This window comes from Macaca mulatta, chromosome 4 (assembly GCF_049350105.2).
Source record: "Macaca mulatta isolate MMU2019108-1 chromosome 4, T2T-MMU8v2.0, whole genome shotgun sequence".
NCBI classification, from domain to species: Eukaryota; Metazoa; Chordata; class Mammalia; order Primates; family Cercopithecidae; genus Macaca; species Macaca mulatta.
This window is the reverse complement of record NC_133409.1, coordinates 71079543-71105935: the sequence shown is the minus strand read 5'-3', so window position 1 is coordinate 71105935 and position 26393 is coordinate 71079543. Positions and strand designations below refer to the sequence as shown.

Genomic DNA, 26393 nt, shown 5'->3' with positions numbered 1-26393 from the left:
GTTTCTTTAGTTCTTACAATGTTCTGTCTTAAGTAAAAGGTTCAATACGGTGTAAAATAGTTGGCCCTAGTTTAGTGTTTAGAATTTCAGAGAGAAATTGTTTAGTTGTTTATGAATTTTTGTAAATAAAGATATCTTAGACTCCTCCAGCCTACACACCGAGTTAAATAAAGAATCGACAAACCAGCTGGGTGCAGTGGCTCATGCCTGTAATCCTAGCACTTTGGGAGGCCGAGGTGGGCAGATCACGAGGTCAGGAGATCGAGACCATCCTGGCTAACACAGTGAAACCCCATCTCTACCAAAAATGCAAAAAAAAAAAAAAAAAAAAAAAAAATTGGCCGAATGTGGTGGCAGGCGCCTGTAGTCCCAGCTACTCGGGAGGCTGAGGCAAGAGAATGGCGTGAACCCAGGAGGCGGAGCTTGCAGTGAGCCGAGATCGTGGCACTGCACTCCAGCCTGGGCAGCAGAGCAACACTCCATCTCAAAAAAAAAAAAAAAAGAAGAGAATTGACAAACCAAGAGAACGTCATTCCTGCTCTCATAATCACAGTCTAGGTGGGGAGATACACAAGTATGCGATGGGGATACTCCTTGTGATGGATGTCCTCAAGTTTCCTGTGTATCCTCAGCTGAGAAGCCCGAAGAGGTGGGAAGGAGGGTAGGGGGTACTTAAAGGAGTTGTTCTTTGAGCTGAGTCTTGAGGTATAATTAAAATGTGACCTGACAGGTGAGGTAAAGGAACAACATCAAGATGCAGGATCATTGAGGAGTCAGAAAACACAGGAGAGGAACCTAGAGAGGAGGAATCAGATTAGGAGGATGTAGTGCCACCCCAGAAAGAAATAATGAGTATGTAAGTGGGTCTGTGAAAGTCAATGTGCAGAGGCGAAGAGGGGAGTGATGAAAGAAGCTGAGACACAGAATAAGCTAGCCTGGGTATCTCTTGCATGGAGCGAGAAGGAAAACAAAGGGAGAGGCCAGGATGATGCTTGATCTTCTGATTGACATCAGCGGGGGACAGTGGTGCCATTTACCAGGACGAGGAATGAAGCACAGGGCTGGTTTGTTGAGGGATGTGGTTTCTCTACAAATCTGGGCCATCTCTTGACAAATATCTCATACAATAATGGTCACAGCAACAGCTGTTTGAGTAGTTACTCATCTTTTTGCCCCTCCCCCTCAATTTATTTTGGTTTTCGCTTCAGTGCTACCGTTATCCACACAGTGTTTACATATTTGGGAGTCATTCTCCTGCTGATTTTATGAATTAGACACTTAGTGTGCTAGGAACTGTGCTAAGTATTTGACATTCATGATTTCATTTGCTCCTTGCGACAACCCTATGAGAGGAACACTCTGATTGCAGAGCACCTTGTGTAACTCAGCTGACCATGGCCTCGATTTCAGAGGTGTACTTTTCAAGTCCTAAGGCTTTATTTTGGATTGGGTGTACACAGTACTGCAGCTATTCACCTGTCTCCCTCATCTATTAAATAGTGAGTTCTTCAAGAACAAGAATATTACCTTTATTCGTGGGGAGACGAAGGGTCCCAGAATCCAGCAAAATGCTTGGCACATAGTAGACATTTAGCAAATACTTGATGACTTTATGAACGAAACTATGAAATAAATGAATTACTATTTAAACCAGACTCATGGATTATGAGAAATTTTTAATGTAAAAGCTGTATATACTACATAAAATCTATTGAAACAGGATTCAATTTTGTGTATATACATATATATATAGATATATACACACACACACACACACACACACACACATATATATATATATATTTTTTCTTTGAGACGGAGTTTCATTCTGTCCCCCAGGCTGGAGTGCAATGGCACAATCTCGGCTCACTGCAACCTCCATCTCCTGGGTTCTAGTGGTTCTCCTGCCTCAGCCTCCCAAGTAGCTGGGATTACAGGCGCCCACCACCACGTCTGGCTAATTTTTGTACTTTCAGTAGAGATGGGATTTACCATGTTGGTCAGGCTGGTCTTGAACTCCTGACCTCAGGTGATCCAACCACCTTGGCCTCCCAAAGTGCTGGAATTACAGGCATGAGCCACTACACCTGGCCCTCAATATACATATTTAATCCAAAATAAGTGTTGCTTTTCTTTAAAATGATTTCTTTTCACCTTTAAAAAATATACATATCTCCTGATGGCCTAGTCAGACTATTTGTAAACAATGTAGGCTATTTTCTCTTTTCTCTTTCTTGTCTTATTTTTAAGTCATTTGACCACTTAATCACTTAACTACTTTGCAATATTTGATACTAGAGTGTCTATCTATGGCAAGAAAAAAGGGACAAATGAGCCAGGTGCTATTATTTGTCAGAGAAATCCTGAAAAGAGGCCTCGTTTCTTCATTGAATCTGCTATGTTGGTTCCTCTGTCACCTATAATATGATTGATGCATGTATAGTATGAAGATATGGAGATCACCCAATGTAAGTGCTTGCTTCTCTGTCTCATTATTTCTGAACAGGAGATACTGGATGCTTTGCAAAAAGCGGAGCCTAGAACAGAGGATCTCAAGTCTCAGCTGAATGAACTTTGTCGATTTTCCAGAGACCTGAGTACCTACAGTGGAAAAGTTTCTGGCTTGATTAAAGAGTATAATTGGTGAGCATGAACCTTATTGGAGTTCAAGATATTTTTATACAAATTAGAAGCTAGAGGTTTATTTTAAGGTGTAATTTCAAAATAATATTAATTCAGCATTAAATATATTACTAAATGAGGTAAGTGCACATTCTAAGAACTGCTGATTCTATCAAACATGATTTTCATCAACTTTATCACTTTTTCCTGCCGTTAAATTTTTGCATCACCCTTTCAGTCTTTGTTTGCAAGCATCCAAGGGCTGCCAGAATAAAGAACAGATTTTACAGCAAAGATTTCGAAAAGCCTTCAGGGATTTTCAGCAGTGGTTGGTTAATGCAAAAATCACTACCGCCAAGTGCTTTGATATACCTCAAAATATTAGTGAAGTTTCAACTAGTCTTCAGAAAATACAGGTAAGGGTGTTATCAATTAATTCTAGAAGTGGGGTTGATGTGAATTAAAGTTACTTCCAAATCAAGGGTCCCCAACTCGTGGGCTGCAGACTGGTACGGGTCCCTGGCCTGTTAGGAACCAGACCGCACAGCAGGAGGTGAGCAGCAGGCCAATGAACATCACTGCCTGAGCTCCGCCTCCTGTCAGATCAGTGGCAGCATTAGGTTCTCATAGGAGCGTGAACCCCATTGTGAACTGTGCACACAAAGGAACTAGGCTATATGCTCCTTGTAAGAATCTAAACAATGCCTGATGATCTGAGGTAGAACAGTTTCATCCCGAAACCATTCCCCCGACCCACCCCGTCTGTGGAAAAATTGTCTTCCATGAAGCCACTCCCTGGTGCCAAAAAGGTTGGGGACCGCTTCTCTAGATCTTTTCAGAAGAGCATCGCATATAAAAGTTTTGCCTAAGAAATTCAAATTTTAAATAAATCCCCACTTAAAACAATTGATTCTGTATATGAAGAGGAACCAATTCATTTATATAAATGCACACTATTTTTACATATTAATAGTGATCTAGGAAATAATAAAACGTTTTTTCTATGTGATAAGCATTGTTCCTGAGCACTCTAAGTGGATTTTCTCATTTACTTTTCACAACAACCATTTCAGGTATGTAAATTTATTATTGCCAGTGTACAATAGGGTAAAAGCGTCAGTGAGGTCACAAAGCTGGTGTGTTAAGATAGCCAGAGCTGTGGTTCTATTTTATGTTTGTTCATTCGGGTTTATTTTGCTAGTCTTGTCTTTACCTAACTGTAACTTCATGGTGCCAATTCACATACCACCTTAATTCATTCAATAGCATTTTTGAGGCACAGTTGTTGAAATTGCCTTTTGTACTTGTATGTCCGCTCATTTCACGTAGCAGCAGTTCTGAGTGATTGGTTATGAAGTTTGAGTTTCTTTCAGATGGCGCAGGTATGTAGAACACTGTGTAAGCACTTGTTCTTGAAGTGTCTCTAGTAGGAGCAGGCTCTGAAACAGTATTGTTCATATCTAGTTTACCTTTGAAAATTCTTAGTTAATAACTTAATATAACAGGACAACTCTGCCTTTGAAAATTTGCTCCATTTAAAATTCTTCCCAGTCAGGTGCAGCGGCTCACACCTGTAATCCCAGGACTTTGGGAAGCTGGGGTGGGCGGATCACTTGAGATCAGGAGTTTGAGACCAGCCTGGCCAACATGGAGAAACCCTGTCTCTACTAATAAAATATGAAAAATAGCCAAGTATGGTGGTGGGCGCCCATAATCCTATCTACATGGGAGGCTGAGACAGGAGAATTGCCTAAACCCAGGAGACGGAGATTCCAATGAGCCAAGATCGCGCCACCACACTCCAGACTGAGCTATAGAGCGAGACTATCTTAAAAAATAGATAAATAAATAAATAAATAAATAAAATAGTAAAATTCTTCCTGTTTTGTTTCAGGCTTGGGGGTAGAACTGCAGAACCTCAATCACCTATTTTTCTGTGTTGGAGAAACACAATATTATTTTTCTTTTCTTTTCTTTTTTTTTTTTTGAGAAAAGTTTTCACTCTGTCACCCAGGCCAGAGTCCAGTGGCCCTATCTTGGTTCACTGCAACCTCTGCCTCCCGTGTTCAAGCAATCCTTCTGCCTCAGCCTCCTGAGGAGCTGGGATTACAGACATGCATCAACACGCCCAGCTAACTTTTGTATTTTTGGTAGAGACAGGGTTTCAGCGTGTTGCTCAGGCTGGTCTCGAACTCCTGGGCTCAGCTGATCTGCCCGCCTCGGCCTCCCAAAGCTCTGGGATTACAAGCGTGAGCCACCGCACGTGGCTAGTACTATTTTAGAGGACAGCCTTTGGCGTTTTCTCTGACCCTCCCACCACAGCATGCCTCCATGGACAGGGGTGGCCATCCGTTAAGACACACGTCCTGGCAGAGTTTCTTTAATCAAAATCTACAACAGAATATCTGTGCTTCTGTTTCTTGTCAGAATAAATAACTTTGAGCTTGTGCTTTCAATTTCTTCTTTAGCACTTGAAAATATTATTGAGAATTAACTGTAGAATACAGAATCTACCCATTTTTTCTAGAAGAAGACTATTCTTTGAGATCTAGCCACATGAAGGGAAAAGTACGTATCGTAGCTACACTTTATTAAACTACACTTTGTCCTCATAAGGACAACCCTATGAAACTCTCTCTTGTTGTTTTTTTGTAAGCCACTACTAATAATGTAATCTGCTCCATTTAATAGCATTTATTTTAATAAGATTCCCCACGGAAATTCATCTCCTGTCTTTTCCTAGAGAGAATTGTGCTTCTGCTGAGTAGATGGTGTGTTTTTATCCTGTGGGCTCTGTGAGTCTTGTCCCTGGTTGTGTTTACTCTTTTACTTTGGCAGCTAGGATCCTCAGAGCCAAAATCATAATCCAGCTCCACCAACTATATGGAACTACAAAGCATTTGTTTTGTAAACGAGTCTTAGCCAGAGTTTATTCTATTTTACAACTCTTATTTTCCCTTGGTCTTCATTTCTTCTCCTGTTTATTTTTATCAAATTTTTAATATTTTATGAGATAGCTCACCACTTTTTTGAGACAAGTCAGAATTTAGTAGATAAAGTAGTTTGCAATTTGACTATTAAAGGATGACCTGGGTCATTTAACATATACAATAAAAAGAGTTTATTTCCTTTTCTTTGACTTTATTAAGAAATAATAGAGGGCGGGCATGGTGGCTCATGCCTGTAATCCCAGCACTTCGGGACACTGAGGCAGGTGGATCAGGAGGTCAGGAGATCAAGACCATCCTGGCCAACATGGTGAAACCCCATCTCTACTAAAAATACAAAAAAATTATCTGGGTGCGGTAGCATGCACCTGTAGTCCCAGCTACTCAGGAGGCTGAGGCAGGAGAATTGCTTGAACCCAGAAGGCAGAGGCTGCAGTGAGCCGAGATCACACCACTGCACTCCAGCCTGGGTGACAGAGCGAAACTCTATCTCAAAAAAAAAAAAAAAAAGAAGAAAGGAAAGAAAAAGAAAGAAAGAAAAGAAAAGAAATAATAGAAACAACACAGAACATTTTTATTATGCCTAATTCTATATTTTCTTTTGTAGGAGTTTTTGTCAGAAAGTGAAAATGGTCAGCACAAGCTAAACGTGATGCTGTCCAAAGGGGAACTTCTGAGTACCCTGCTGACCAAAGAGAAAGCGAAAGGGATCCAGGCCAAAGTTTCAGGTGCAAAAGAAGATTGGAAAAATTTTCATTCAAATCTCCACCAAAAAGAATCTGCTTTGGAGGTATATATAGCCATCCACATGGAAATATTATGTGTTATTTGTTATTGCTGTTGTTAGTGAAACCACAGTTTCTGTATATCAAAGTCCCCTTGTCAATGATTTTGGTCACTCCGTCTCTGAATGTAAGAGGACAAAGGGCTAACAGTAAGATATAGCCCAATGCTAGAAGTGGGAGCCTCCCTGAAGAATTAAGTAGCTTCTTGCATGTTAGGGTCTCTTGTCACTGACCTGCCCTTGCAATCTCCCAGCAGGGACAGTCAGTTTTACATTTCAGCAGAACACTTAGCCTTTCATGTGAACTGCCTCAATTCTGGAAGGTGGTCTAGGAGAATAAACAGGAATATCTATATAAGCCACAAAATGTTACAGATGAGTGTGTATATTATAACTAATGCAAATACCAGGTAGTAGGTTTTTAGGCATTAAGTATGCAGAAACAATGTTTATATAATTTTATTTTTTCCAGACACAATAGAAGATGAATCTATTATAACCATTAAATAGTTACTGCCGCAATATACTTATTTTTTTTCTTCTGAGATTATCTATTTTATGTATCGACTCTTCTTTCAGAGGAAAATTTAGAGACATAGAGGGTATCTTTTCCTTTTAAAACACTTTTTGGCAGAATAGATCCTTCATTTGCTTATGATCATTATTGATGAAGGTTGGAAAAAGATAATGATAGAGAAATAATATTCAGTAGGAGAAAATGTGTATTTCCTCAATTCTTTCCTGATCCAAGACCATTGATCTCTCTTTTGTAATGGTGACTGTTTTTTCATGGCCAGCACCCTCCATTTAACAGAGTGATAACCATTGTGCCTAGAAATGTTTCCTTAATCCTTCAGGAATTATTAATGCTATGTGGTCTGACCTGGGGGGCATCAGCTGTTGAGTGTAGCATATTTAGCATTGATTATAAGGTTATCTAGTTCAAGAGATGCCCAAGAGTGGGTGAGTGGGTCATGAATTGCCTGTTTTCTTAATCTGCTGTTCCCCTCAGAGTAGGTATCTGTCTATCTGTTTTGATTCTTTCCTTTCCTTTTTCCCTTCCTTTCTCTTCCTTTCCTTTCCTTTCCTTTCTCTTCCTTTCCTTTCCTTGCCTTGCCTTGCCTTTCCTGTCCTGTCCTGTCCTGTCCTTTCCTTTCCCTTCCCTGCCTTCCCCTCCCCTCTCCTCCCCTTCACCTCATCTCCCCTTCCTGTCTCCTTATTCCTCCCTCTCCCCCTTCCTCACCCCTCCTCTCTCCTCCCATCCCCTTCGCCTCCCCTCTCATCTCCTTTCTTTTAAAACCTAAATTTCTGATCATGGTCCCCCATTTGCCCTGTTTTGTGGCATATTAGTTCATTCTCACAATGCTCTGAGGACATACCCAGGACTGGGTAATTTATAAAGGAGAGAGGTTTAATCGACTCACAATTCTGCAGGGTTGGGCAGGCCTCAGGAAACTTACAATCATGGCAGAAGGGGAAGCAAATGGTGGCAGGAAGTAGAAGTATGAGCAAAAGCAGGAAAAGCCCATTATAAAACCGTCAGATCTCGTGAGAACTCACTATCATGAGAACAGCAGCATGGGGGTCACCACCCCATGATTCAATTACCTCCCATCGGTTCCCTCCCAAGACACATGGGGATTATGGGAACTGCAATTCAAGATGAGATTTGAGTGGGGACGCAGCCAAACCGTATCAAGTGGCCCCATGAGACTCCAGTAGCAGGAAGATGGAAACACCTTGAATTTATGAATTTAATTATTCCACAAATATCTGTTGAGCATCTTCTGTTTGTGAAGGACTAGTCTAGGCTCTGGGGCTATAGCAGAGAATAAAACAGAACCAAGTCCCTGCCTTCATGCAACCTAAATTTTAGTAGAATACTCCAGAAGTTATTTTGGTATTTTACATTTGTGAGATACTAACTTTTCAAAGGATTCTTACAGCTAACCCATCTCCCTCAGAGGTGAGTAAGGCAGATGTGATTTTCCCCATACTGTAGACATCCCAGACCAGATACAGGTGGAACCTTCAGCTATTCTCTCATAAGCGTCATTAGCCCTTGCCACTTAGATTTTTCAGCTAACCTTTATGTATTCCCTCTTGGACAAAACTACCTAAAGTACTGGTTGTTTTTATAGCCTTTAGTTGACTCACAGTGTAACATAAATAACAAATTCACATTCACATCCACCTACCACTTTTATAAGACACAGTAGATGCAGACACCTTTGCTAAAGTTAAGCAGTACCATATAAAACTTTATCAAACACATTTTACACCTAGGGTACTATATAGTAACTGTGAAAGTACTTATGATATTCTTATGTGATAAGCACATAACATTATTTAGTATTTCTTATCACTTTATAAATCAGAATAAATTATTTATTAACAACATAAGCATGTAAACTACACGAATATGCTACTTCTTGTACCCCCATTAATGAAAATCAACCAAATGTTGACTAATGTTTCTTTACGTTCCTGTAAGGTACTATGGTGTGTCTCAGGAAGTGTCAGACCTGGGCCCTCCCCTCATGGAGCTTGCAGTCTAGTTTTGGAGACAAGGCATGTCTGCATCAGATGAAAATTCACAATCCAACCTACTCTATGATGAAGTATATAGGCATGGTATAGACAACAAATGCTCTAGAAGTTGAGAAATGGGTGTGATCTCAGAAGTGGGCTGGAATGTTAGGGGGTAAAAATTACATTTTCCAAAGGAGAACCCTAAAAAGTTCTTAAAGGATGTTCAAAAAATATATTTGTGCCAAGGTAAAAGATGGAATGTTTCAGACTTTGGGGCAGACTTTGTTTTTTTGTGGATTTTTTTGAGACAGAGTCGCCCTCTGTCACCCAGGCTGGAGTAGAGTGGCACAATCTCAGCTCACTACAAGCTCCACATCCTGGGTTCAAGCAATTCTCCTGCCTGGGCCTCCTGAGTAACTGAGATTACAGGCACCTGCCAGCACAGCTGGCTAATTTTCTGTATTTTAGTAGAGACGGGGTCACATCATGTTGCCCAGGCTGGTCTTGAACTCCTGAGCTCAAGCTATCTGCCCACCTCGGCCACCCAAAGTGCTGGGATTACAGGCGTGAGCCACTGCGCCCAGCCTGGGTGGACTTTGAATGCCAAGTGAAGGACCTTGGACCTGCCTTTAAAATATTTTCTTGTCCTGGACACTATCTAAAACCTTGCAGAATCTAAAGATCCAAATGAAAGACTTTGAAGTAAGCGCTGAGCCTATCCAGGACTGGCTGAGTAAAACTGAGAAGATGGTCCATGAAAGCAGCAATCGCCTCTATGATCTGCCGGCAAAGAGGAGAGAGCAGCAGAAGCTCCAGGTGATGAACCCGCCTCCCCAGATCCCCATCTGACCGTGTCTTTGTCCCGTCCTCTGTCGACTCTACAGATGCATGCTCAGCACCCTTGAGTTAGACTGTGCCGCCGTGAGATGTAGTGTGTTCTTTCCCCATTGCTGGCGGATTTTATGTTTTCTGACTTTCCTTGGAAGTATGATTTGTCTCCTTCCATGATTTGTGCTCCACGGTGTGTAGATTGGAGATAATAAAGCCTCCAGAGTACATGGACGGCCTGCCAGTGTTGATTTCCATGTTCTCCGGGCCAAAGCTTCGTACGCGATGTGCTTTTCCACAGCCTCTGAATAGTAACTTGCTTGTGCTTTTCAGTCTGTCCTTGAGGAAATACACTGCTACGAGCCTCAGCTCAACAGGCTAAAAGAGAAAGCTCAGCAGCTGTGGGAAGGACAAGCTGCCAGCAAGAGCTTTAGGCACAGAGTGTCGCAGCTATCTTCTCAGTATCTAGCGCTAAGCAATTTAACAAAGGTAACGCCTGGCACGTGCTGTGTGTGAGTGTGATACTGATGTCGCAAAACTGGAGTTGCAGCAGGTTCTGCGGGGTGTGCATTGCGTCCTGACCTGCCGACAGTGTGGGTCTCCAGGTCAGCAGTAAGGGGCGTGTGTGTTGTTTCCCTCGCCTTGCAATCTAAGTTCATCATTGTTGTTGCATCAGCTTGATGTGGCTCTCTGAAAAGGCCGAAACAGATTTCAAAAATTGAAAGGACTTCCAGTCTTCCTTATTGCTTAAGATATTCCTTTTAATACTGAAATGATATGTTCCCCAGAGCTCCGATTTGGAAGATTCAAATCATAAACATACAGCAAAGCTCAGAGCCTTTGTTCTAAAGAGGCCCAGATTAAATTGCTTTAGAAAAACATGAATTCTAAACAGTTTAAATTTTATTAAAGTATATATAGTGGTATATTTAAAAAATTCATCTGAATCTGTGCATTAATTATATAGTAGTCAAGGATGTGTTGATTGAGAGTTTCAGTTCAGATTCTAGAGCAGAGCTCAAAATTGGCAATGGTTCAGACAACTGATTAAATCTCTTTTCAAATAGCTTAGAAGAAAACAAATGGAATCCTACTACAACCTCATTTAGAACATTCAGCCAGTATAACATAGACCCATTTTGAACTGTGTGGTGCAGGCCTATCTTGAGCTTTATGTGGCTTACAACCTTTGTTTCCTAGATTTTGAAATTTCAGGTGTTAGAATATAGGGACCCCGGTATAATTTGATCTTTAATTTGGCCTCATCTGTTCTGTAAGTGTGGACTTACAGGGTCTGTTGATTTGGGTCTTCAATACACATCACTGAGGCAGTCACACTAGCTTAGATCTGGAAGTAAATAGTCTATGTTTACACCCATGTTTATTCTATGAATGTTACTTTTGTTGTCTTTATAAAATCTGGCACATATCTAAGTTAAGATAAGGAATGAATCATCTTAGAATGAATGAAGAACATCTTTCAATTCCTTTGTATTTACTTAGATACCAAAAGTAATCGATATATGAATGTTTTGAGAGCTGTAGATTATTCTTGTAAAGTCTTCACTGTGTTAGATTGACCTATAATTAATATGCAAAACCACACGGACAGTCCCAAGTTTTAAAATTTAGAGATATTACAAAAATCTCAGATTATTTTTTTTAGAACCCTGGCTACAATGTAGGTCATGTGGGTTGTAGTGTCAGATGAGCCCAATGGAATATGTGAAAGGTAGAAACTACTTTGACCAGTCTCCCAGACAAGGCATTAGGGAGAAATTTTACTGATTTAAAATAATCATGATGGTCATAAAGAATTGGAGAGGCATATAATTGTAACTTTTTCTTGCTTTTGAGCCAGTTTTTCTAACAGTTTTATGATTTAGAAAGATCTTTGACATATCTCATAGAATTAGGCCAGACTTGCCTCGTATCTGGCAGCGTATGAAGCCATGACTGATTGCCATTGTTTCAAACAAACTGTTAGCTTTACAATTTGTCTCTGCGGGATGGACAGCTCGAAAAATGTTTCTGTCATTTCCAGGAGAAAGTGTCAAGGCTGGATAGAATCGTTGCAGAACACAATCAGTTCTCTCTCGGGATTAAAGAATTACAAGACTGGATGACAGATGCGATTCACATGCTGGATTCGTATTGCCACCCGACGTCCGACAAAAGTGTGCTAGACAGCAGGACGCTCAAGCTTGAGGTGTGCATCTTTAGATAGAAATATCTCCAACCTACAGAATTTGTTTGTTTTTCTCAAAATTTCCCGTCTCCATCCACCTGGAGTGATGATGTCGCATTCTCTCCTTGAGCAATCTCAGATGCTTTGTGAGTGTAACCCTGTCTGCCTTGGGTGGACATGCCAGAGAATTCCTGAATCATCTGACCCCAGATGTTTTCCAAAAAATGATAAAGCCCAAATGTGATTACTTGTGTGATCACTTGTTAAGAGGCTAGTTTTAAATTAGATCACAGACATATTTATTATGGGAAAATATTTTGAGGAAACATTTTATAGGGCAAAACATTTTCCATCTTTTTCAACTTTTGTCTTCCTGTATTTAGCCAATTCTCCTCCCGTCCCAAGATATAAGTTCAATTTTGCATTTGCGATGAAAACAATGAATCTGCATTCATTTGTATACTGGGTGCCTTCTAGGAGACTGGCACTCCATCTTGACTCCAGGGAATCAAAGGTGAATAACGTAGTCTTTTTACTCAAGGATTTTACTGTCTGAGGTTGGAGGAGGTCGAAATACAGAAGACAATAACCACAGATGCAGATGTGCTTATGGTGTTATAGACACACACAGGAGTGGAACCATGCAGGAGGGATGGGGTTGAAAGTTGGGACAGGTTTCTTAGGAAGTGTGATAGGTTGCTGGGCACGGTGGCTCACGCCTGTATTCCCAGCACTTTGGGAGGCTGAGGAGAGCAAATCACGAGGTCACGAGATCGAGACCATCCTGGCTAACAACAGTGAAACTCTGTCTCTACTAAAAATACAAAAAATTAGCCGGGCATTGTGGCAGGTGCCTGTAGTCCCACATACTCGGGAGGCTGAGGCAGGAGAATGGTTTGAACCTAGGAGGTGGAGCGTGCAGTGAGCGGAGATCCTAGATTGTGCCGCTGCACTCCAGCCTGGGCGACAGAGTGAGACTCTGTGTCAAAAAAAAAAAAAAAAAAAAAGGAAGTGTGATAGGTAAACCGAGTTATGTGGGGATTTTTTTTTAAGTAAAATTAAGACAGAGTCTTGCCTTCTTGCCTAGGCTGGTCTTGAACTCCTGAACTTAAGCAATCCTCCTGCCTTGGCCTCCCAAAGTACTGGGATTACAGGTGTGAGCCACTGCACCCTGCCATAAACCAAATTTTGGTTTTGTTTTTGGTTTTCGTTTTGTTTTGTTTTAGATGGAGTTTTGCTCTTGTTGCCCAGGCTGGAGTGCAATGGTGTGATCTCAGCTGACCAAAACCTCTGCCTCCTGGGTTCAAGCGATTCTCCTGCCTCAGCCTCCTGAGTAGCTGGGATTACAGGCATGCACCACCACGCCCGGCTAATTTTGCATTTTTAGTAGAGACAGTTTCTCCATGTTGGTCAGTCTGGTCTCGAACTCCTGACCTCAGATGATCTGCCCACCTCGGCCTTCCAGAGTGCTGGGATTACAGATGTGAGCCAGCCAAAACCGAGTTTTTAAGAATGATAGGGGAATTATTTTGGCAAAGATAACCCGGTGGAGACTTGGGAATGGTGGCAGAGGGTGGAAAAGTGTGAGGAAAAGCCAGAGGAAAGAACAGCTTAGTGTGTGAGAAATTGCTACCAGTTGCTCATTGCCACAGCAGAAACTGGTGGCAATGGGTGGCTGAAGCTGAGGTTTTGGAAGTTGTCAAGAACCACGTTTTAAAGAGAGATGAAGCTTTGTCTTTTAGGTGACATTATCAGTTTTATAACTTGGAATTTAAACTTCCTTCTGGCTGGGCGCAGTGGCTCACACTTATAATCCCAGCACTTTGGGAGGCTGAAGTGGGAGAACTGCTTGAGCTCAGGAGTTCAACAGCAGGCTGGGCATCATACTGAGACCTCATCTTCACACACAAAAAAAACATTTAAATTAGCTGGGCATGGTGGCATGTGCCTATAGTCCCAGCTACCAGGGAGGCTGAGGTGGAAGGATCACTTGATCCCAGGGGTTCGAGGCTGTGGTGAACTATGATTACACCACTGCACTGAGGCCTGGGAGAGAAAGATAGACTCTGTCTCTAAAACAACAAAAGAAAAAACTTCCTTCTCACATAGAAAAAGAATAGTGCTTGCGGTGGCTCAAGCCTGTAATCCCAGCACTTTGGCAGGCCGAGACGGGCGGATCACGAGGTCAGGAGATCGAGACCATCCTGGCTAACACGGTGAAACCCCGTCTCTACTAAAAAATACAAAAAACTAGCCGGGCAAGGTGGCGGGCACCTGTAGTCCCATCTACTCGGGTGGCTGAGGCAGGAGAATGGCATGAACCCGGGAGGCGGAGCTTGCAGTGAGCTGAGATCTGGCCACTGCGCTCCAGCCTAGGCGACAGAGCGGGACTCCATCTCAAAAAAAAAAAAAAAAAAAAAAGAATAGTGCTTATGAAGAACATGAAATGTATAATCAATTTCTATAGGCTTTTTTGTTGTAGAGACCATAACATTTATAAACTCTTCATCCTATAACCTTTGAGAAATCATGAATTCTACTGTACTATATTTTTCCCTTGTTAAAACCAGTAAAGTAAAACTTCATTGGAAGGAAGGGATTATTCAGAGAAGATTGGAGACCTTCAACACCAAGGCCACTTAGCAAAAACTCGCGGGTAACTGGTGACTGGTACTCACCAGCAAGCCACTTCCCCACCCTCCATCTCAGCCGACTGGGAGCTCCAGGGCTGGATACAATTGCATATTATTCTGTGATCTTTAGGAGCTCTGCAATATTTAAAGCCAGAAATGTTAAACATACAAATGACAAAGGACTTCTGTATTTGTTTTCACAGGCTCTATTATCAGTCAAACAGGAAAAAGAGATTCAGATGAAAATGATAGTAACCAGGGGAGAATCTGTCCTTCAGAATACCTCTCCAGAAGGCATTCCCACGATTCAACAGCAGCTGCAGAGTGTGAAGGATATGTGGGCATCCCTTTTGTCTGCAGGGATTCGTTGTAAAAGGTGAGGGAAACTACGGCCAAGCACTGGGGAAGCTACTACTAAAAAATCAATATAATACTACTGAACAGACCATTTCTGTGGCTCCCTTCCCTTCCCTCCCCTCCCCTCCCCTCCCCTCCCCTCCCCTCCCTTCCCCTCCCCTCCCTTCCCCTCCCCTCCCTCCCCTCCCCTCCCTTCCCTTCCCTTCCCTTCCCTCTCTCCTTCCTCCCTCCCTCCCTCCTACCTTCTTTCCTTTCTTCCATCCTTCTTTCCTTCCTTCCTTCCTCCCTTTTCCTTCGATTCCTCTTTCTTTTTATTTCTTTTCTCTTATTAGAACAAAAGAAACTGGCAGATGTAATCTCACATTTAGATTGACCTGAATACTGTGCTTACATGTTAATATAACTAAAAATGCATGTTTCTCTTTGTTGCTGTTGTTGCTAACATAAAAATACAAAAAAAAGATTCATAATGTAAAAATATAGGGATTAAAACCAAGTAGTGGACATGGGAGGTAAACCCAAGAAATACAAATAGAGGAGTAGGAAAGAAATAGCAGGCAGGGGGAGGGCAGTAAATAAAGGGTGTTGTATTAGCCTGTTCTCTCGCTGCTATGAAGACATTCCTGAGATTGGGTAATTTATAAAGGAAAGAGGTTTAATTGACTCACAGTTCCGCATGGCTGGGGAGGCCTCAGGAAACTTACAGTCATGGCGGAAGGGGAAGCAAACACGTCCTTCTTCACGTGGCAGTAAGAGAGACGAGTGCTGAGCAAAGGGGGAAAAACCCCTTATAAAATCATCCGATCTGATGAGAACTCACTCACTATCACAGGAACAGCATGGGGGGAACCGCCCCCATGATTCAGTTACTTCCCACTGGGTCCCTCCTGTGACATGTGGGGATTATGGGAACTATAATTCAAGATGATATTTGGGTGGAGACACAGAGCCTAACCATATCAGGTATGTTATCAAGCAATTTGCCCACCATTGTGAGCAACTGCAACTTAATCTAGTCAGGCAATGCTGGGAGCTGATATACAGTGTGAGCCTCGGTTATACCATCCAAGGGCAGGGGATCTGGGGTATTTGGAAACAAACTCCTATGAATTAGAAGAGCAGTTGAGGGCTGCCCCTAAGGGTGAGGCTCCCCTGCCCTTCTTGCCTACATTGCCCTCAAACTGAGAGTACATCAGAGCCTAGAGAATGTCTTCAAGCTAAGAGATCTAGGAGCGATTAGAAGTCCAGTTGGCCCTGTGCTGCAGTGGTGTGATCTGGGGGTGTGGATGGATGGAGCACTTATAGTTTCTGCTGCAAAAGGACCCAAAACCTGGTAGTACAACTAGGCAGAAATGATTAATGGAATTTAAAATATAGCATGTGTAGGCCAGGCGTGGTGGCTCACGCCTGTAATCCCAGCACTTTGAGAGGCTGAGGTGGGTGAATCACAAGGTCAGGAGGTCGAGACCATCCTGGCTAACACAGTGAAACCTCATCTCTACTAAAAGTACAAAAAAATGAGCCAGGCGTGGTGATGGGCACCTGTAGTCCCAGCTACTCGGGAGGCTGAGGCAGGAGAATGGCATGAAGCCAGTAGGCGGAGCTTGCAGTGAGCCAAGATAATGCCATTGCACTCCAGCCTGAGTGACAGAGCGAGACTCTGTCTCAAAAAAAAAAAAGAAAAAAAGCATGTGTGTGCTTAGACAAGAGTGCTTAACTTATCTATAAGAGAAATAATTAAGTTTTAATATTTAGACCAAGTCAGGAAATATTGTCCTTTTATTTCATTGTGATTTTCTGATTTTTAATCTCACGCAAGGTGGTTACTGTACTTGTTCTTCTCTCCTGCTCTGAATGTCCTGCTCAGTTTGATAGAGTTAAGTATTGCTTCTCTCCCTGCCCAGGGCTTTGGCTCCAGAAAAGACCCACTCAGGGGGATCTCTCCCAGTTTTGCCTTTGAACCTCTCTCAGTGTCTGCTGTCCCCCTAGCTGCTGACTCTTGAGTTGATAGCCAGTTCCATGTTTCTGCATATTGGCCTGGGGTTAAATGTCCCTTGCTTCCTGAGGCTGCCCTTCACACCTGGACTCAGTGTCGTTAAGCCCTGGGTAGCCTGCTCACTCCCAAGTCAGCTTCTCTTGACCCCTTGCTGACTGGAGTGGATGGAGCAAACACAATGACAGATTTTAGAGTCCTAAGGATTGTCAATGTGGATTTATTGTCCTTTCAAATCCCTCGCAGTCAACTCGAAGGAGCTCTCTCAAAATGGACAAGTTACCAGGATGATGTTCGACAGTTCTCCAGTTGGATGGACAGTATGGAAGCCAACCTAAATGAATCAGAAAGGCAGCATGCAGAGCTGCGGGATAAAATAAGTATGCTCGGAAAAGCCAAGGTGAGAGCTGGATTCCAGATTCCATTTGTTTTCTTACAGGCTTCTTTAGAATGCCACAGTCAGACAAAAATGGGATTACGTGTATGCTGGGACTGTGCACATAACCAAATTATGTTTGGGGCTTATAGTATAATTTCTAAAGCCTTCTTAAACTGGAATTTCATTTGTGGTTATTTTATTAGTGAGTAAAAATTTTCCCTTCCAGGAAAACCATGTAGACCCATGTTTTATAATACAAACCATTGAAAATGTAGCACCATGAAATATCTATTAATGCATTCAGCCTGCTTATCGTTAGGAAGTCTTTCTTTTTTTAATCACATCCTTTTGTGTTATTTTTTGTGCATTTGTCATAATGCTTATATTAGTACAGTACTACATGGAAAGATTTTTAAAATAAATAAATAATGGCATGTTCTTAAAACTTATTGACAGTAGTATTCAAACATGAAGTTTTACAGTCCTTTGGTTTACAGCTGCAGCCTTACTCCAGGGCATGATCATTGGACAGCCTGTTCCTTCACCCCTTTACCATTGTCCTAAACAGCACTTGTGATCTTCTACACAGAAATCCTTTAACCTCTCACATTCTCTATTTCTGCTCATTTGTGTCACCTCACCCTGAATATATTACATTGGAAACCTCATTATTCCCAGTGCCTTCTTTCTCATTGCATCGGGCACTAGGTTCTACTGATCCATCCTCTTCACCTGAACTGGAACAGACTCCTGATTTTTCACCTTGTTTCTTGCCTGTATCTATTGTTATCTCCTATAAAGATGAATGTCTCACTTCCAGCCTGAGGTCCTGTGTTGGCTTCCCATTGTCCACAGTATAAGCTCAATCTCCCTTGCCTGGTTTGTAAGAATGGAAATGAGCTCCTCTGCCATGCTCCTTTCCTTCATGCTCCCAGCCTCCTCCCTTGTGCTCTCCAGCCTTGCTGAATCTCACACTGTCTCCCGAACATGCCACAGTCTTCACAGTTCTGTGCCTTTGCATAATCTCTTCCCTTTTTACAGAAGGTCCTTGCTCTGTCTCTGCCCCTGGCAACCTCCTACTGATCTTTCTGAATGAATTTTGAAGTCATTTTAGCTATGCTACACCACCACCGCTCAGGCTTGATTCATTGTTCTGTTCTCTCATAGCCCTTGGTTCAAAGCTCTTTATCAATTTCATAGGATACATATTTGCATGTCCCTCTCCTTCAGTGGATAGAGATGCTTAATTTTCTTCATATCTTCAACACTTGGCTCTCTGTCTGACACAGAGCACATGCTGAGTAACAGTTATTTAAATGACTAAATGATCTTATGTGACCTATGCCAAGGTACTTAATGTTTCTGGGGCTCATTTGTGCATCTGTAAGTTAATATAATTATAATTATCTGCTTCATAAATACCTGCAGTAATTAATTGCTTAATTAATTGGATTCTTCATCTATTCAATCAACATTCATTGAGAAATTGCTACATGCAGGCATTGTGCCTGATTCTAGCAGTAAAAACAGTCAAGCGTACATTAGTGGGGATGCATTCACTCAGTAACAAATGTACAAATAAATAATTATAACTGCTGAGTACTATGAAGAAAAAAAGTGGTGTGGTGTGAGAGAAAGTAATTTTGAAAAGGTTCATACAGTTGTTTGAGGCCAGGGGAGAGGGACAGGAAAGGCCTCTCTGAAACAGCAGACATTTAGTCGATGCACTAAAGAATTTAAGGCAGAGAAATGAGCCTGGGGAGGAGTTGAGGAACCAGCATTCTAGATAGAATAAACAGCTGGTCCTCAGGCCCGGTGGAGGGAAAGATCCTGTTGCAATGGGGAGCTGCAAGGAGAAAGGTAGGTGTTGTTGGGGCAGAGAGCAGGCAGGGAGGGGCTGCGAGGGGAGTTTGATGAAGAGACAGGGCCTGATCCTCCATCGCCATGTCAGCTGCTCTGAGGATTTTCCTCTTGATCCTGGCAGCATTGGGAAGATAATCCAGGTTTTAAGCTGAGAAGTGACATGATTCAACTTTTAATTGCAAGACATTATATCACTTAGACTGCTGTGTGGAGCATGAAATAAGGGACAGGGAAAGAACTGGTGGCCAGGAATCTGCCTGGGAGACTACTGCAAAGTCCAAGTGAAAGAGGAGGGCAGCCTGCGCTGGGGAGTTTGCAGGAGATGTGGGGACAGATGTCACGGTATAAAAGGAGGTAGAGCTAACTGGATTTCCGAATGGTTTAAGAGGACAGAGAGCTAGAGAAGATGCTGAAACAATTCTCATGTTCTGGGTTGACCGGCTGGGTGGGAGGTCATGGCATTTGCTGTTTGAAGAGATGGAAAGAGAAGGGGGTTTCATGGGAGGCTGGGGTAGAATAGGGATGGGGTGAGCATCAGGGGTCCATTTCTGGTCATAATCAGTTTGAAATGTTAAAGTAGAAACATAAAGTCATTAATTGGGAATTCATATCTTAGAGAAAGTTCTAGACCAGACATAAAATACACACATACACACACACACACTCCATGCATTCACACACATATCTGTGTCAAATAGATAAATAGATGGAGGGATGGACGAATGGGTAACCGGAGGTCACTTGTCAACTGTACAGTTAAAATATCTTGGTTTTAGCATGTCACTGATGTGATGGTGCATGGGTAACCACTTTATTTTTCTTAAATGCTCTCTAGTTATTAAATGAAGAAGTGCTGAGTTACAGCAGCTTGCTGGAGACCATTGAAGTCAAAGGGGCTGGCATGACAGAACACTATGTCACCCAGCTAGAACTCCAGGATCTACAGGAACGATACAGAGCCATCCAAGAGAGGGCCAAGGTACGGCAAAGCACTTTTCTTGTAGATTCACCACAAGGGGAGTATTTGGAGCTGTGCTCCTTTAAAGACTCATTTATTTTCAAGAATGACGGGCTTGGGAAAACAGAACAAAAGCAAAATGAATTTTTAATATTTTAAAGGTGTTACTGGCAAAACCTTCAAACATTGTTAGTATTATGAAAGCTGTGAAAGTAAGATAATTTTCAACTAAAAATTCCTAGAAATGTACCAATTTTTAAAAAATTCTGGACAGCTTCATAATTAAGACTCATAAATGCCTTAGTATGTCTGATCGTGAGAGTTTTCTAAGATGGAAAATAATCACTGATAGTATTTATCATTCTTCATTTAGTCCTCACAAAGAAAATAAATACGCTTTTTCAGAGCACATTCTACTGTGGAAAATTAAATCCACAGTAAGTCCAAATCCTCATTTAAGGCACAATATAAAAATTTCAATTTTCTTCATTAGCAAAAGTGAATTTTTATGAAATTAGTAAAGTGAATTCATTTTTTAATCTGTCTGTTACATTTTATAAGGTGTTCAGAGATCATGTAGTTAATTCAACAAAATAGTTAATAACACATTTATTCCTGAAATATTAGATTTTTATATTTTTACATAAATCTTGAAGATTCATGATTCTAGGAAATAACTCATATTCCAATGTCTCAATAACTGTACTTTTCTAAAATTACAAAAGCGAATTACAGCACTTTGATGCTTTATAAAGTAATGTGTTCCTATCTTCATTATTGTAAATGCTAATTATAGGAAGCCGTAACCAAGTCTGAAAAACTTGTCCGCCTGCACCAAGAGTATCAGAGAGACCTAAAGGCATTTGAAGTTTGGTTGGGGCAAGAACAAGAAAAGCTCGACCAGTATTCAGTTCTTGAAGGTGATGCTCACACTCATGAGACAACATTGCGTGATCTTCAGGTAAAGCCTCCTTTATCCTAAAACAAAGGAATCTTCATTCTGAATATGGAATTATTATTTTAAGCAATAGGAAGTTAATAGAAACCTTGAGCCCAGTGGCTAGCTGATACACATTAAGTGCAATCCCCATAAGGTCTGATCAAGAACATTCTGAGACCTCAGTAGTATGTGCTAGTTGACATCATTTTGTAGCAATTTAGATAGGGCAGGACTAGCACTTGGGGAACTCATAGAGCTGCTAGGGTGGCCCTGACAAGAATGGCTGGAGATCCAATTGATGGGGTTGTCTGGCCTACCTGCCTGTTTCTCCCTAAGGGATCAAACCAGATGTGGGGGACAGCAGCAGAAAGCATTAGAAGGTGACATGAAGTCAAACTAGTGGCAATGTATTGAGCCATGTGGTTTTAAGCAAAACTTGCCACATTGCTGATGGTACAGGTTTGGGCTCAGGATTCTAGAAGAAGGAATTAAAGAAGCCAAAAAAAAAAAAGTGTTTGGGCCCAGGCCAGCAGGCCATAATTCATGGTGAGAAGTCAGACATGGTGGAAAAAGTGGTCATAACCTATATACTTATTTACTCATTCAGTATTTACTGGGCACTTAAAACAGTACACATACTTTGCTAGCTACTTCAGGTAAAGGTGATTAAGATACGATTTCTGCCTTCAAGGAACTTGAAATCTGATGAGGAACACAAACCCATAGCAAGATGATTATAAAGAATGTGGTGAGGACATTAACAGACTAATGTAAGGAATCTTATGGTAGCCTCAAAGAAGGGCCCATAATCTTACCTTAAGGAGTAGGTAGGAATCAAGGAAGTTCACCAAGAAGGGGCCACCATGTACAAAACAAACAGCAGAAGATGGAGAAAGGCCAATGAGATCACTTTATGTCCCACCAGCAATGTGTTGGAACTTACAAATGTGCTATCAGCCCGGATTAGAATTGGTTCAGGATTGGGTAAGTTTTACCTACAGCTTGGACAAGGTGGAAAAACCAGGGACCATCATGATTATCAGTCACATATAAAATTTCTGGCTTTTTCTGTTAGGTCTGGGAAATTGTATAATGTCAAGAGAATGGGGTTGGGATTAGGAAGTTGGGACTCTAATCCTTGGGGAACCCAACACTAGGTGACTTCAGGCAAGTGAGAACTTCTCTGACCCAATTTCATCCACAGAGTTGTAAGGATTAAATGGAAGAAAATCTTGTTTAAATATACGGTCTACTCATGAAGTAAGTAAATAATAAAAGTTAGAAGGGTCACAATTTCCTCAGCTTACTTACGGGTCTCATCCATCCTGCCTCCAAAGAGTAGGATGTCCTAGTCCACAGGTTTAGCTGTTGTAATTTATTTGACTCAAATCGACTATTTTCTTTAAATAACCCTTCTTAGTTCTACACTACCAACATCATTGGCAAGCAAATGCTGAGCGCCCTGTGCTTTTGTGTAGGAACTAAGCCAATAGTTACCCATCGCCAGCAGATGTTGCTGTTGCTCTGGTCAAGAGAAAATATTTCGCTTAAGCCGGTATTTAAGTGGTGCAAACCTAACTTCCCCCTGATTTCACCGTGCATTAATTCTTACATTTTCTATTGTGAGCCACCACAAAGGTTAAAAAGGAAGGAAGATGCTAGTGACAGGAAGCAGTGGTGGAGAATTGTGATGCCGCAACCACAAAGCAGAATTTCTTCAGAATCCTGATGTTCTGTAGCATGTACATGGTGTGGGGATTGGCCAGTCGTGTGGACCATATTCAGAAATTATTCTGTATAACCTGAAGGCCTAGTTTGGGTCATAGAACATATATAATTTATATATATTTATATAATATTTTAAATATATTAATATATTTTAATATGTTTAATATATTATATACACATATTTATGTTATATATATTTTATATTTTTAGTAATATTATATATAAATATATATTTATTTAAATATTGAGCTATATTTTTCCTTCAGAATACAGAGTTGAAATTTGGGATATATGAGAATTTATCTAATAGAATATTAACTTGGATAATAGATAAAGTGGTTATTTATGAAGTATGGAAAAGATGCTGAGAAGATTAATAAATCAGTCAACTACTGTCCAGGGCCACAGTGTCTGTATTTTTAAATAAAATATTATTGGAATGCAGCCACACCCATTTATTTATGTATCATCTGTGGTTTTTTTCATACTACAATGGCAGAGTTAAGTCATTGCAACAGAGACCTATGGCCCACAAGGTCCAAGTTATTTACTATCAGGCCCTTCATAGAAAAAGTTTGCCAACTTTGAATTAGGAAAATGATTGTAAAAAATTATCATGAAAAAAAGTCTAAGAATTTTAGAATAAAGTTTATGTATTTGTTGCCAATTTGATTAATATTTTACCGTGTATATCTATAGTTCTTCTCTTTCCATGTGCATATGTGTTTACATTACACCATGCTTGAAGTGACATCGTATTTGAAGAAAAATGTTCTATTAGTTGAAACCATATGAGATTGTTATTTTTGTAAGAAAAATATTTTAGCAATCTTAAGTGGTTTTTAAGGTATGGTATTGAGGAAATACTATGTTTTAACTACATATATTGATATTTTTAGCATTGTTGATGGGATTTGACATGATTTATTTTACTTTAGGTGATCAGATCAAGTGACCATATAGATTTATGTTTATCACCAGAAATATAAGTGTGCCATGTTGTTTTACCAACATCTTTAAGGATATAAGTTTCTTTTTATCCTATAAAAAATAGCATATGCTCTTCAAAACTTGATTTATACTAAATTTGTAGGGTAAATCTTTGGGGCTTAGGCTTTGGTGGAGGAAATGTGTTTGCACCTGGGAGCACCTGGTGGGCAGGTGTGATGAACTAATTTCCCAGGTTTGTGTGCCCTGCACTCTCCAGGTTCAACTTTTCTTGGCCACCACAGTGCCTAGAGTACAGCTTTGGCAAAAGATTCCTCCTTAGCAAAAAGAGGGTTCATTGTTTCTTTCTCAGTCACAAATGTAACACTGAGCTATTCAATGTCAAAGCAAGAAGCTTAAGGCACTTTAAGCAGATTATGAGCCATAATAAGCCTAGGTCATTCTTTTAAACAATAACTCTTTACTCACAAGTGTTTTTGCCTATAAGCTAAAAAGTCAAATTTCAAAAACTGTTGATTGAGAAAAATATTGGGGTGTGTGTATGTGTGTGTGTGTTGATTATTTTAATTGGAAAAATTTTAGGAATCTTTCTGACTTGGAAGAAAATATTGTTAGGGACGTATTTTTGTATAGGGCATAATAAAATCATTTTTTTCTAATGAGAAGTTCAAGCAATCACAGTTGGCTTGGGCGAGACATGCTAACCCATGCAAGTGTGAAATATGATTCAGAGTAACAGCCATACCTTTTTCTCTGCAGGAGCTACAGGTACACTGTGCAGAGGGGCAGGCCCTGTTGAACTCAGTGCTGCACACCAGAGAGGATGTGATCCCATCAGGTATCCCACAGGCAGAGGACCGGGCTTTAGAGTCTCTCCGGCAAGACTGGCAGGTTTACCAGCACAAGCTGTCCGAGACCCGGACTCAGTTCAATAACGTAGTGAACAAACTGAGGCTAATGGAGCAGAAGTTTCAGCAAGTAGATGAATGGCTCAAAACAGCAGAGGAGAAAATTAGTCCCAGGACCATACGTCAGTCAAACCGAGCAACCAAGGAGATACAGTTACATCAGATGAAGGTATAACTCATGTAGATTCCTGATCTTTCTCAAAGCTACAGTTACCTTGCATAGTTTGTTCCATAAAAATATATCGTATCTTTTGTCCAAAGCTTAGGCTTTGCAAAAGCTTTTCGATTACCTAGAAAGTTAAAATAAATTACAATGGAGCATTCCTCTTACAGCAATTATTTCATAAATTAGCCTTTGATACAATGTAGTTTAATGTGATTATTTTATATTTTCCTTCCATACCCTATTACCTTGTTTTGTGAAGATACATGAATGTTTGTGTTACACTAATTTAAGTTTATGGTTCTGATATGAAATAACTCCAATATAGTTCATTGAAATGATACTGGAGAATTAGTTTTATTCTAATTTTTATGCAATTTTAGTGCACACATCTAAAATAGTGCTTGGGCCTTAGGAATTTATTTTCATTATCCACCCATTTTAAAATTGATCTAAGTACAATAGGAGGTCTAAAAAATTATGCCACTTTGTTTTCAGGTTTATTTATTTATTTATTTATTTATTTATTTATTATTATTTTTTTTTGGAGACAGAGTCTCATTCTGTCACCCAGGCTGGAGTGCAGTGAAGTGATCTCAGCTCACTGTAGCCTCCATCTTCTGGGTTCAAGCAATTCTCCTGCCTCAGCCTCCCAAGTAGCTGGGACTACAGGCATGAGCCACTGCACCTGGCCTGTTTTCATTTTTAATTTTTGAATGGAAGTGTAATAGATACAGAAAACTATCCAACTCAAGTGTACAGTTTGTATCACATTGTTTTAATATATTTATGAAGATAACATTTGGCATTTTCACAATTATGTCTCAAAATAAACGTCTTCTAAACATACACTGAAACCATTTCCCATTAAGAAGATATATATTGGTCTTATTCAAATGGCTAAGATTGAATGTTTCCCTTCAATACTTTGTCATTTCAGAAGTGGCACGAAGAAGTGACTGCGTACAGAGATGAAGTTGAGGAAGTGGGAGCTAGAGCTCAGGAGATACTGGACGAAAGCCACGTGAACAGCAGAATGGGTTGCCAGGCCACCCAGCTGACTTCCAGATACCAAGCCCTGCTTCTCCAAGTGCTGGTGAGTGGGTCACCAGGTGCTCAGCATAGGCCAGCAAACTTCACCGGCCAAAATAGCCTTCCTTTCACGAACATCCAGTGAAGATACATATTCATCAACAAAGGCCCTGGCACAGGCCTTTACTTCACCGTTCAGTTTTCTCTGTTCTTTCATAGGAACAAATAAAATTCCTGGAAGAAGAGATTCAGAGTTTGGAGGAATCAGAGTCATCCCTCAGTTCCTATTCGGATTGGTATGGCTCTACGCATAAAAACTTCAAGAATGTGGCTACCAAGATTGACAAAGTAGATACAACAATGATGGGGAAGAAATTGAAGACGTTGGAGGTAGGCACACATACTTCAGATTTGTGTCCAACCCTTCCGTTCACCGAGCTGCCCATTCTCCTGTATAGATACTGGAAGCACAAGTGATCATCCCAACCATTATGACTGGTGATCCTGAGCTCATCGTTTTACTTGAAATACTAAGTTGGCTCTTTAAGGCCAGAAGCCGGCTTTCACTTATTTATGATGTGTTGTTATC

At 40.9% G+C, this 26393-nt stretch overlaps 1 protein-coding gene across 13 annotated transcripts in view; it reads left to right on the top strand.

Moving 5' to 3' along the window:
• SYNE1 (spectrin repeat containing nuclear envelope protein 1) overlaps positions 1–26393 on the top strand; it is a 529762-nt gene that overhangs the window by 267389 nt on the left and 235980 nt on the right. For 12 of the 13 annotated variants that reach the window (XM_028847246.2, XM_077999555.1, XM_028847257.2 and 9 more), the window contains 13 exons: positions 2507–2643; positions 2861–3038; positions 6178–6360; positions 9559–9702; positions 10048–10203; positions 11759–11923; positions 14739–14911; positions 17132–17285; positions 19963–20106; positions 20882–21046; positions 24461–24778; positions 25713–25868; positions 26024–26194. In XM_028847246.2, the coding sequence (XP_028703079.2) occupies positions 2507–2643; positions 2861–3038; positions 6178–6360; positions 9559–9702; positions 10048–10203; positions 11759–11923; positions 14739–14911; positions 17132–17285; positions 19963–20106; positions 20882–21046; positions 24461–24778; positions 25713–25868; positions 26024–26194 (2244 nt within the window). The remainder of the gene's footprint in view (positions 1–2506; positions 2644–2860; positions 3039–6177; positions 6361–9558; positions 9703–10047; positions 10204–11758; positions 11924–14738; positions 14912–17131; positions 17286–19962; positions 20107–20881; positions 21047–24460; positions 24779–25712; positions 25869–26023; positions 26195–26393) is intronic. The other variant, XM_077999556.1, reaches the window with a different exon arrangement.